Genomic DNA, 13,220 nt, shown 5'->3' with positions numbered 1-13,220 from the left:
TTAAGTTCTAATAGTTCGTCTACGATATCACTTAGATCTCTACTCCTCATTATGTTCCTGTATCTGGGTTCTCTATCCATCTCTATTCTTAATAATCCATTTCCTTCCCTTTCAAACCCAGAAAATCTACTTACGTCTGGTCTTTGATATTCTCTTGGTGTTGAAGCGAAGCATGATTTTTTTCTCACTACTCCTAGTGGAGTTTCGATTTTAGTTTCCTCCAGGCTTCTTTTAGTTGCATCCTTGGATTTAGGGGTTTCCATTTTTAAGAACAATAAAAAAAAAATGAAAAATGAAAGTAACGGAGATACAAATTCGACCTACATTGTTTCACCACGAATGCACAGCTTACCACTCCGCGTATAAACAAAAAGGCCGCCGCTGATCGTTTGTTGTTTATATTTTCGCTCGTAAGCCAGCGCTCCAAAAATGCGTCATTAGCAGACGACAAACTGTTATTTCAAGAACTGTCTAGTTTCTGCAACCGGGATTTATTGATAATGGGTGATTTCAATTTTACTGACATTGATTGGATGACCCTTGAACATGGCCATATAGGTAGTCGCTTGTTTGATTTTCTTGGTGACAATTACTTAATTCAGCATGTAAAAGAGCCCACAAGATATGGAAACTTACTCGATCTTTTGATCACTAGCCGCGAAAGCATGGTAACTGATGTAGAAGTCGGTGAATCTGTTGCAAATAACGATCACAACCTAGTTAGATTCAAACTCCTAAACAATTTTAGAATAGATACTTGTGTTTCTAAAATACCCGATTTCAGTAAAGCTCAGTTCATAGAACTATGTCAGGAGCTTCAGCTTACAGATTGGGAGGCAAAATTAAACGAAAGACCTGTAGATCAGATGTGGGAAATATTTCAAAATACGCTCACTAAGATGATTCAAACTTACATTCCTTTTAAGGACAGACGTCCCCCAAATCAGGCTCGCCCAAAGTGGCTCGACAAAGAAACTGAAAAAAGTATTGCTAAAAAGAGACAGGCTTATAAGAAATATAAGTGCTCGGGTGCATCTAATGACTATGAAAGTTATGTATCAATACAGAGAAATTTAAAAAAGACAATAAGAAAAAGAAAACGACAATACGAAATGAACATCGCTGAGAAATCCAAAGAGAATCCCAAAGAATTCTATAGTTACATTAGAGATAAAAAGGTTGTTAGGAATCACATTGGTCCACTATTATCTGCTGACGGTCAACTTGAATATTCAAATGAAGGAATGTGTAATATCTTAAACAATTATTTTAGCTCGGTATTCGTAAACGAAACACCTCAAGGTGAATTCCAAACTGAAACCTGTGAAAAGTCTAGGGTAAACTTACTCGGTACGGTAAATATAACAAAAGAAAAAATTAAAAGGTGTATAGACAAACTCAAAGTTAATAAAACACCAGGGCCTAACGGTTGGCATCCAAGAATCTTAAAGGAAATGAAAAATGAGATTGTTGTTCCATTAGAAATTATTTTCAAGAAATCCATCATATCCGGAGATGTCCCAAGAGAATGGAAGCTAGCTAACGTTACTCCCATCTTCAAAAAAGGTGACAAAAAGAAACCAAATAACTATAGGCCTATAAGTTTGACTTCAATCGTAGGAAAAATAATGGAAACTATCATCAGAGATGCTATCGAACATCATTTAGAAAGTAACCGTTTGATAAATGATAGCCAGCATGGTTTCAGACGGAAACGTTCTTGCGTGACTAACTTACTCGAATTCTACAACACAGTTATCTCGAATTATGACAAAAGAAACAATATAGATTTAATATATCTAGACTTTGCAAAAGCTTTTGATACCATCCCACACGAAAGACTACTTACTAAATTAGCTTTGCATGGAATAAGTGGTAGCCTATTAGGTTGGACTAGTAATTGGTTGAATGGTCAAAAACAGAGAGTTGTTTTAAATGGAAAAACTTCTGGATGGAAAAGTGTTGCAAGTGGAGTTCCTCAGGGTTCCGTTCTTGGGCCACTTCTATTCATAGTATATATAAATGATATAGACCATGGACTAAAATCTACTGTTTCCAAATTTGCTGATGATACAAAACTGTGCGGAGTGGCAAATGATCACTCAAACCAATTAGATATTCAAGAAGATTTAGATCAATTACAGCAATGGTCTGAAAAGTGGCTAATGAAATTTAACACAAGTAAATGCAAGGTAATGCACATAGGTAAAAATAACAGTAAGTACGATTACAAGTTATTTGGAAATTCGTTAACAAAAGTGGATAGTGAAAAAGATCTCGGCATAATTATCAGTAACGACCTCAAATCATCCAAGCAGTGTATTTCAGCCTCTGAGAAAGCAAATAAGATTCTAGGACTGATTGCGCGATCTTTTGATTTCAAAAGTCCATCACTCATTAACAAGCTATATAAATCGTTAGTTCATCCACATTTGGAATATGCTGTTTCCGTATGGTCACCGAATCTCATCAAAGACATTGACAGATTGGAAAGAGTACAACGGCGAGCCACAAAACTGATTCCAAATATAAAAAATAAATCATACGAAAATCGACTAAAACATATGAATCTGTTTTCCCTAAAAAAGCGTAGACTCAGAGGTGACTTGATACAGGTCTTTAAAATTCTAAAGGGAATTGACAACATCAAAAGTGACAAAATTTTTACATTGAGAATCAGACAAGAAACAATGGTCTTAAACTCTCCGGAAATAGATTCAATTTGGAAGTAGGTAGAAACAACTTTGCCAACCGTGTAGTTAATGAATGGAATAAACTTCCTGCACAGGTAGTGCAATGTAGTTCAGTTCGAAGCTTTAAGAATCATTTAGATAAATACCTAAGTAAGATGCTGTAATGATTATAATTTATCTTATATCATTTGTTTTTGTTTTGTTATCATTTGTCTGTCTGATTTTTATTTATTATTAGTTATATGTCAATTTATTATTATTTACTATTTACCTGTTTGTTTATTATTTAACTATACCTATGCATTTATTTATGTATTTTATTTGTTATTTACATTATCATAGTTTTTATTTATTATTTTATTATTAATATGATTTTTTTTTTCGCATCCGACCTAGATATGGATCAAAAGGTCTCCTGTCGGCATGCTCCGCCTTTGTAATCCTTTGTAATCCTTTGTGTATTTACCTAATGATTGTGTATTTACGATGTGTATTTACCTAGTTGTATTTGCCTAGGTAAATACACGTCGGGGGACATCCTAGGATGAGATGGATGGATGGGGTGAAGGGGGCTTTGGGGAAGAGGGGAATGTCTGTTGAGGAAGGACAGGAGAGGACAGAAGACAGGGGTGAATGGAGAATGGTGGTATATGGATGATGTTGTGATGCATGAGGTGGAATGGGTGGGGGGATGGGGGGTGTGGTAGTATGTGTGAGCAAAATTTGACGCAGCCTAGAGGGATTTCTCCCCGTCTTTTCCCTTTATGCATGGGGGGACAGGGAGGGAGGGTTGCTGATTTAATGAAGCTGCCTTGCTGTGGATGTGCTGTGACTTGCGTACTGTCTCTGACCCAGGGCAGTGGACAAGGGCAGGGATGACCTGTCATCCAGGAGGTGCTAAGATAAGAGGGAGGGTAGAGGGGAGTGGAGTGTATTTAGGGATGGAATGGGTAGGAATGATTTTATGCCTTTTTCTTTTTGGCTACCTCCCTTGAAAAAGGGAAAAAGCCTTGGTTTATGTATGTAAGTATTTTACGGGAAGGGGAGCTATGCACATGGTGTCCCGTCTTCATATCTCATTTTATCTTAACTGTTTTTATATTCATGAATTGTTTTTGCACACACCACTTTTTCGTCTAACTTGTTCCAGATGTCTATTACTCTATGGGGAAAGCTGTTCTTTTTCAGGTCCCTTCATTAACTGTCTTTCTTGATTCTCTTTCCCTGTCCTCTTGTATGTCTACTATCCCATTTTATTAGATCCTCTCTATCAATAGTTTCTATGCCTTTTACAATTCTATAGATAGTTATCAAGTCTCCTCTTACTCTTCTTTGCTCTAATGTCTGTAGCTCAAGTTTTGTTAGTCTCTCTTCATATGATAGTTCTGAGAGTGTTGGTGCTAATTTTGTAATTGCTCTTTGTATTCTTTCAAGTTTTGTTATAAAAAAAATTGTACTTCATGACCACATCGTCGCTGCATATTCCAATCTTGGTCTTATCAAAGTAACTAGTATTTTCTTAACCATTTCTTCGTCCAGGTATGTAAATGCCACTTTGATTGTTCTTATTAAATTATAAGTTTCTCCAAAACTTTTTGTTTATATGTTTTTCAGGAGACATATTATTCATAATAATGACTCCCAGGTCCTTCTCATTTTGTACTTTTTTATTTCTTCTCCCAATTTATATGATCCTACTATTCTTTTTTTGCTTCTTCCAAATGCTTTACCCATCTAGTTTTGATCATTCTTTCAAAGATTTTAGCTATTGTACTTGTAAGAGAGACCAGTCTATAGTTAGTAGGGTCTTCTTTGTTCCCCGTTTATATATTGGTACTATATTTGCTTTTTTCCAATCTTCTGGAAATTTTCCCTTTTTCCATGAACTGTTTATTGGGCTATGTATTTTGTTAGTTCATTCCTGCATTCTCTCAAAATCCAGTTTGCCATTTCATCCAGTCCATGTGATTTTCTGACATCAAGATTACTCAAGTGTTTCATTATTTCATTTCTTGATACTTCTATCTCTTTCATAGGGGAACTCTCTCCTCCCATTCGATATCTCTAGGTTGTATGTTCTCCCTTGTAAACACCGATTTAAAATACTTATTCATAATTTCTGCCATTACTATTTCCTCTGTGTATCGACTCTTCCTTGCCGTAGTTCCTCTAATTCTTGTTTGCTTTTCAGTTTGTTGATTACAAATCTGTAAAATAATTTTGGTTAATCTTTACATTTTTCTATGACTTCTTTTTCGTATTTTTTCTTCTGCGCACTTGTACATATTCATTTCTGTAACTAGTATATATTTTCCATTTTTCAGTTTTTTTTGTCTTTTTTCCATTTTATCCAAGCTTTATCCCTTTTGTCTTTTAACTCCCTACATCTTTTATTGTACCAGCACTTTACATACCCTTTTTCTTGCTTTTGTCTTGGGACATACTTTTCCACTCCTTCATTATAAATTTTTGTCAAAATACTCCATTTCTCTTCTACTGTTGTTTTCTCCTTGTTTATTCTTTCCCAGTCAGCTTTTTGAAAGAATTCTTTTATTTTGTCAAAGTTTGTTTTTTCATACATCAATCTTCCCTTTCTATATTGTTTTTTTCATGTATTTTTCCTCATTTAGTTCTAGTTCAACCAATATGTGGTCACTTTTACTTATTGGTGTTTTATATTCGATCTTGTCCATTATTTTAGGTTCTGATGTGATTATTAGGTCCAGTCTCGATGGTTCTTCCTCATTTCTATACCTAGTATTCTCTTGTATCCATTGCGTCATTATATGTTCCATAATCATATCAAGTAATACATTTCCCCATAGGTCATCTCCACTCTTCACTGTCATATCTGCCCAGCAGATTTCTTTACAATTAAAGTCACCCATTATAATTATTTGTCCTCCAACTTCCATTATCTTAGTGATATCTTGGTGTCTTCTAACATATTTTTATGTTCTCTATCTTCCCACAAAGCCGTTTTAGGAGGTACATAATTTACCACAAATTTCCTGCTCTTCTTATCCTTGTCCTCCACTTTCACCATAATCATCTCTACACTATTCTTTCCATATGTGACATTCCTCACATTTATATCCTTCTTAGTCAGGAACATAACTCCACCCCCTTGTTTTACCTCTCTTTTTCTAATCCAACAATTATATGCACCATGTCCTACACTGTTGGGTGGTAATGGACCTTTTAATTTTGTCTCTACAATTCCCATTCCGGTTCTTTTTCCTTCAGGTAATCATTCAGTTTGTTCAAGCCTGTTATTAATCCATCAATATTTATGTAAGACACTTTTAATTTTCTGCTACTTCCATCTTGTTTTTTGTATCACTTCCGCTTTTCTTTGCTATGAACCATTTCCTCACTTTCATATTCACTACTCTCTAATAGAATTTATTTTTTTCTGTCTCTGTTCTTTTCTCGTTTTTTCCTTAGCTTCTAGTCTTTTTGCTTTCTCATCCTCTCTTTCGTCTTTATTCTTTTGTCTTTTTATCCATACATGTTTAAATTGCTCAATGTCTGCTAGTTTCCCTGTTTTTGCTTAGATACTCTCTGCTGTTGTTTGTGACCTGAATTTAACCTTAATTGGTCTGGTCTTATCAGTATTGTATTTCCCAAGCCTATACATTTCTTCTATTTGTTTCCCTATTTCTGGCTCATCTTCTTGAACTACTTCTTATATACTATTTACTTTTTCCTTTTCCTCCTTTATTCTTGTAGTCCTATTTAGATTATACTTCTCTTCCATCCCTAATATAATTGTACATTTCTTTTTATCTGCTAAGTCTCTTACTATATTCTCCTTCTCCTTCATTACTTTAATAACTGCATTTTCAGTTTGTTCTTTCATATGCTGTGTCACTATGCCGTTAAATACAATTTTATTGTTCTCTTGGGCTTTCTTCCAACCCTGTGCTTCTTTTGCTATGGACTCTTTATTCTCTCAATTATTCCTCTTTAATTTCTCATTCTCATCTTTTACTTCCTTTAACTGTTTTTTCAATTCTTCTACTTCTTTAGTTAGGTTTTGGTTTTCCTTCTTTAATTGTTCCAATATATCAACTTGCTGTGTAATCTGTGTAAGTTGACCTAGCCTACTTTCCCAGTGTTGAGCCATTTTTTCTAGCCTTGCTAATCGGGGGGAGGTTGGCATCCCCCCCTTCATTAAATCCATTGAAATTATCTTCACTTTCCATTTTGTTGTTCTTGTTTATATTTCTAAACTTAATGATTTTACTGAAATTATTCACCTCTCCTGCGTCAGCTGAGGACCTTTTGTTTACATTTTTTCTACCGTCAGGTGGAGCCCATACGCCTCCTTCCTCATTTCCTTCCATTTCCCTCAGTAATCCCTCCCCTTCTCCTTTTTCATTACCTTCCCACTACACCACAAGCTTTCCCCTTCCCTATAATACAAAAAGGTACTTTCTCATAGTTGAGATCCACTACAATTTCCCTTCTATTTCGGAGCTCCAATCTTCGCTGTGAATCGGTCTACATGTATTTACCTAGTTGTATTTTACGGGAAGGGGAGCTATGCTCGTGGTGTCCCGTCTTCATATCTCATTTTATCTAAACTGTTTTTTAAATTCATCTATTGTTTTTGCACACACCTTTTTCTCACCTAACTTGTTCCAAATGTCTATTGCTCTGTGAAGAAAGCTGTTCTTTCTCAGATCTCTTCTATAGCTGTCTTTCTTGATTTTCTTTCCGTGTCCTCTTGTATTTCTATCATCCCATTTTATTAGATCCTCTATATCAATAGTTTCTATGCCTTTCATGATTCTGTAGATAGTTATCAAATCTCCTCTCTCTCTTCTTTGCTCTAATGTCTGTAGCTCAAGTTTTGCTAGTCTCTCTTCATATGATAGTTTTGAGTGTTGGTGCCAATTTTGTAATTGATCTTTGTATTCTTTCAAGTTTTGTTATACATTTTTTTGTACTTGGTGACCACATCGTCGCTGCATATTCCAATCTTGGTCTTATCAAAGTGATTAGTATTTTCTTCACCATTTCTTCGTCCAGGTATGTAAATGCTACTTTGATTGTTCTTATTAAATTATAAGTTTCTCCAAAAATCTTATTAATATGTTTCTCAGGTGACATATTATTCATAATAATGACTCCCAGGTCCTTCTCATTTTGTACTTTTTTATTTCTTCTCCCAATTTATATGATCCTAATATTCTTTTTTTGCTTTTTCCAAATTCCATTATACTACACTTCTTAGTATTGAACTCCATCTCCCACTTCCTACTCCATTCCCATACTTTATTGAGATCACTCTGTAGTGACTCACAATCTTCTTCAGTGTTCACTATTTTTAACAGTTTTGCATCATCTGCAAAGAAGCTCATATAACTTTCAATTCCTTTATCCATATCATTAATATATATAGCAAACATTATTGGGGCCAGAACTGTTCCTTGTGGAACACCACTTATTACTTCATCCCAATTAGAGTGATTGTCTCTTATCACTACCCTCATTTTTCTTTCTTGCAAAAAGTCTTCCATCCATTTAAGCAGTTTGCCCTGTATTCCTCCTTCAGTTTCTAATTAAGCAACTTCTTATGTGGTACTTTGTCAAAAGCTTTTTTTAGGTCTAGAAATGCACAATCAGCCCATCCATCTCTTTCTTGTATTATATCTACTAGCCATGAATAGAAGCATTAAATTGGTGACGCATGATCGTCCTTGTCTGAATCCAAATTGCCTTGGATTGAGCACATTGTTTTTTTCTAAATACCTTACCCATCTACTTTTGATCATTCTTTCACAAATTTTTGCTATTGTACTTGTCAGAGAGACTGGTCTATAGTTGGTAGGGTCTTCTTTATTTCCCCCTTTATATATAGGTACTACATTTGCTCTTTTCCAATCTTTTGGAACTTTTCCTTCTTTCCAGGAACTGTTTATTATGCTATGTATTTTGTCTGCCAGTTCATTCCTGCATTCTTTCAAAATCCAGTTAGCTATTTCATCTGGTCCATGCAATTTTCTGACATCAAGGTTACTCAAGTGTTTCATTATTTCATTCTTTGTTACCTCTATTTCTTTTATAGGGGGGACTTTCTCTTCCCATTCGATCTCTCCAGGTTGTATGTTCTCCCTTCTAAACACCGATTTAAAATGTTCATAATTTCTGCCATTTCTATTTCCTCTGTGTATTCAATTCCTCCTTTTAATTTCTCTAATTCTTGTTTGTTTTTCAGTTTGTTGTTTACTTATCTGTAAAATAGTTTTGGTTGATCTTTACATTTTTCTATGACATCTTTTTCATATTTTTTCTTTTCCTCTCAGCACACTTGTACATATTCATTTCTATAACTAGTATATATTTTCCATTTTTCAGGTCTTTTGTCTTTCTTCCATTTTGTCCAAGCTTTATCTCTTGTCTTTTAACTCCCTACAACTTTTGTTGTACCAGCACTTTACATATTCTTTTTCTTGTTTTTGTCTTGGGACATACTTTTCCACTCCTTTTTTATAAATTTTTGTCAAAATATTCCATTTCTCTTCCACTGTTGTTTCCTCTTTGTATATTCTTTCCCAGTTTTCTTTTTGAAAGAATTCTCTTATTTTATCAAAATTTGTTTTTTCATACATCAATCTTCCTTTTCTATATTGTTCATTTCTTTTCATGTATTTTTCCTCATTTAGTTCCAGTTCAATCAATATGTGGTCACTTTTACTTATTGGTGTCTTATATTCAATCTTTTCCACTATTTCAGGTTCTGATGTGATTATTAGGTCTAGTCTCGATGGTTCTTCTTCATTTCTATACCTAGTGTTCTCTTGAATCCATTGTGTCATTGTGTGGTCAATAATCATATCAAGTAGAACATTTCCCCCTGAGTTGTCTCCACCCTTTACTGTTATCTCTTCCCAGCAGACTTCTTTGCAATTAAAGTCACCCATCATAACTATTCTTCCTCCATCTTCCATTATCTTATTTAAAGTTATCCTTGTGTCTTCTAACATACTTTTATGTTCACTCTCTTCCCACAAGGCACATAATTTATTACAAACTTTCTGCTCTTCTTATCTCTGTCTTCCACTTCGATCATAATCATCTCTACTGTATTCTTTCCATATGTGACACTCCTCATGTTTATATCCTTCTTAGTCAGGAACATAACTCCACCCCCTTGTTTTGTCTCTCTGTTTCTAATCCAATAATTATATGCATCATGTCCTACACTGTTGGGTGGAAGTAGACCTTTTAATTTTGTCTCTACAATTCCCATTATGTCCGGTTCTTTTTCCTTCAGATAATCATTCAGTTTGTTCAATCCTGTTATTAAGCCATCTATATTTGTGTAAGACACTCTTAATTTTCTGCTTCTTCCATTGTATTTTCTGTTTCCCTTTTGTTTTTCTCTGTTATAACCCATTTCCTCACTTTCATATTCACTACTCTCCAATAGAATTCCTCTTTTTCTGACTCTGATCTCTTCTCATTTTTTTCTTTAGCTTGTCTTTTTGTCTTCTCATCCTCTCTTTCCTCTTTATTCATTTCTCTTTTTATCCATACCTTTTTATAATGTTCACTGTCTGCTAGTTTCCCTGTTTTTGCTAAGATATTCTCTGCTGTCGTTTGTGACCTGAATTTAACCTTAATTGGTCTGGTCTTATCTGTACTATATTTCCCGAGCCTATACATTTCTTCAATTTGTTTCCCTATTTCAGGTTCATCTTCCTGAACTAATTCTAATAAACTGTTTACTTTTTCTTTTTCCTCTTTGATTCTTGTGGTTCTATTTAGATTATACTTCTCTTCCATTCCTAATATAATTATACATTTCTTTTTATCTGCTAAGTCTCTTACTATATTCTCCTTCTGTCTCATCACTTTAATAACTGTGTCTTCAGTTTGTTCTTTCATCTGCTGTTTTACTATATCATTAAATGCAATTTTGTTGTTCTCTTGGATTTTTTTTCCAACCCTGTGCTTCTTTTGCTATGGACTCTTTATTCTCTTTATTCTTCTTCTTTAATTCCTCATTTTCATATTTTACTCCCTTTAACTGTCTTTTTAATACTTATATTTCTTTAGTTAGTTTTTGGTTCACCTCTAATTCTTCCAATTTTTCTACTCTCTGCGTGATCTGTGTGAGTTCACTGAACCTATCCTCCCAATGTTTGACAATTTTCTCAAGTTTTTCTTCTAGGCTTGCTAATCAGGGAGGGTTGGCTTCCCCCCCTCATTAAATCCTCGGAAATTATTACCATTGTGCTGCTCTTATCTATATTTCTAATCTTTACATTTTTGTTAATCCCTTCTTCGTCACTGAAATCCTCTGGCCCTCTTTTGTTTACATGGCGTCTGCCTGCCTGGACCAAGTCCTCCCCATCCTCACTTCCTTCCATTTCCCTCAGTAATCCCTCCCCTTCTCCTTTTTCATCACCTTCCCACTACACCACGAGCTTTCCCCTTCCCTATAAATACAACACAGGTACTTGTCATTGTGATCCTCGAAATTCTTGGAAAACTCCGGAGTCCGAACTTCGCTGTTACTCCGACCGATGTGTGTGTGTGTATATGTATGTATATATTTTTGTGTATGTATATATATTTATTTATTTATTTATTTATATATATATTTTTTCAAAAGTGCATTATACCATGAATTGCAGTTTTAAAAAACCAAGCTAGCCATTCAACAGTAAATGTTGGATCATTTATGTTGTGAGGGACTGGTGCATAGTGTGGCTGAGAGATGACTTACATAGTTGTTATTCATGACCTTTGAATCTTTTGCAGAAACGTGCTTTCTGGAATACACTTAGAGTACAAAGGTTCCAACACCTTCTAGATGATGAGTCTGTGAACCCCTTCAAGAGCAGTTCTCAAGATATTTGTGAACCTCTGTAGCTACAGTCCTTAGCCATTTTCCCTTAATGCACCCTTTTGAGGTTGTCCATGTTATTCATGGACAACCTAATTTAACTCCTGGGACTGATGCTCAGCTGAATAGAATTGTTTGGAGGTACCCAATGGAGGATATCAACCAGCTGAAGACCCTCAGGTTTGGTAATTGTTATTGGGAATCTCTTAGTGCTTACCTTTGTTCGGGAAACTTTCCCTCAAAGTGTTGTTTACTTCTTTTGATTCAGGAGCATTTCCTGAAACTTCGAACCATGCCTATTGTAACTTTAGATAAGATACAATTTAACTCCCCTCTTTATTTGGTTGTTAAATCTATGTAATAAATTCTGGTTTGATAATTCAGGGATTGACCTTTGAGAAATTACTTAAAAAGTCAATATTAACCTGTGGCCTTTTGAGCTTTTTTCACACTCATAAGAGTCCCACCAAATACAGTCCAGAGCTCAGGTTCCAGATGGACCTCAAATTTAGAAACGTCAAGGCAAGGGACCTACGTTTTCGGAGTTCAAGGTTCACTTAATCTTTAGATTTTAAATTTACACAATTTGAGAACCCTATCCGATAGAAACTGTGGCCAGTAAGTTCTTGAACGTTGATCCTTCCATTTGTTGAACCTTAATTTTCATATGAGGGAATGAAATTGATTGGTGTCAAAAAGAATAAAATATGTATATCATGCTAAAGAGATATATGTCTGTTTCCAAAAAATCTTGTAACACCTCACTGATCAATTAAATCCTCAGGGCCTTATGAAATGATGCAGGTATTAGGTTAGCAGACTGTTGTAGATTTTAAATGATGCAGTAGAAACTATCTTTGCACAAGGAGAGTCAAAGGAACATAATGTGATCAACCTCTTCAATACAGTGACATATTTTCTGGATTTTGTTCAAACTAAGATAGGTGATTTATGCAGCTGTGGAGGGAGGTTTTTTTTTTTTTTTTACTGGATCCCAACCAGTAGAGAAAGCCCCTACATGCCACCCCTGAATTGCATGAAATTGCCATTCCTCAGCGAGAACAAAACCATTTCCATAGTCTACCATGCTAAAATGTAAATATTTTCTTAATAAAAAAAATACTATGACCCTTATTTGCTTGTTGTTTATATATTTCTCTCTCTGTCTTTCCACTTTAGGGCATGGAACCCTAAACACTTTTTATGTTTTGTTCATGTATAACTTCCTCAGAGAGTGTACAGAAAACTATGATTAAAGCTTATGTACTAAACTCAATGAATTCTCAGTTGAAATATATGCTGATTCTACATTTCTTCTAGTGAATTTATCAAAACCTTTATGCAGCACTTCAGCTCCTCTCCAGTTTGGTAAATGATCGAATTTTTCCACATGAACCAATAAAGAATTAGATGTCCTATGTGCAATGGTTGCGCAATGGCATATTATGGCGAATCATCAAGGGGATTAGATAAAGGAATTTATGAACATAAAAATGACATTAAAGCACATAGGACATCTAACTCTTTAGTAGTTCATGCGGAAAATTTTGATCATTTACCAAACTGGAGAGGAGCTGAAGTGCTGCATAAAGGTTTTGATAAATTCACTAAAAGAATTGTAGAATCAGCATATATTTCAACTGAGAATTCATTGAACCATCAAG

The 13,220-nt window shown here is 34.9% G+C and overlaps 1 protein-coding gene across 1 annotated transcript in view; it reads left to right on the top strand.

The window, feature by feature from the left end:
* Positions 1-12,674, top strand: part of LOC143032231 (pyrethroid hydrolase Ces2a-like) — a 261,996-nt gene extending 249,322 nt beyond the window's left edge. Inside the window, exon 11 of the mRNA XM_076196699.1 lies at positions 11,472-12,674. Within this exon, the coding sequence (XP_076052814.1) occupies positions 11,472-11,582 (111 nt within the window). The 3' untranslated portion in view covers positions 11,583-12,674. The remainder of the gene's footprint in view (positions 1-11,471) is intronic.
* Positions 12,675-13,220: the final 546 nt, after the last annotated feature.

Source organism: Oratosquilla oratoria, chromosome 13 (assembly GCF_046742065.1).
Source record: "Oratosquilla oratoria isolate Oo_2021 chromosome 13, ASM4674206v1, whole genome shotgun sequence".
Lineage (NCBI taxonomy): Eukaryota > Metazoa > Arthropoda > Malacostraca > Stomatopoda > Squillidae > Oratosquilla > Oratosquilla oratoria.
This window is presented reverse-complemented; position numbering and strand designations above follow the sequence as displayed.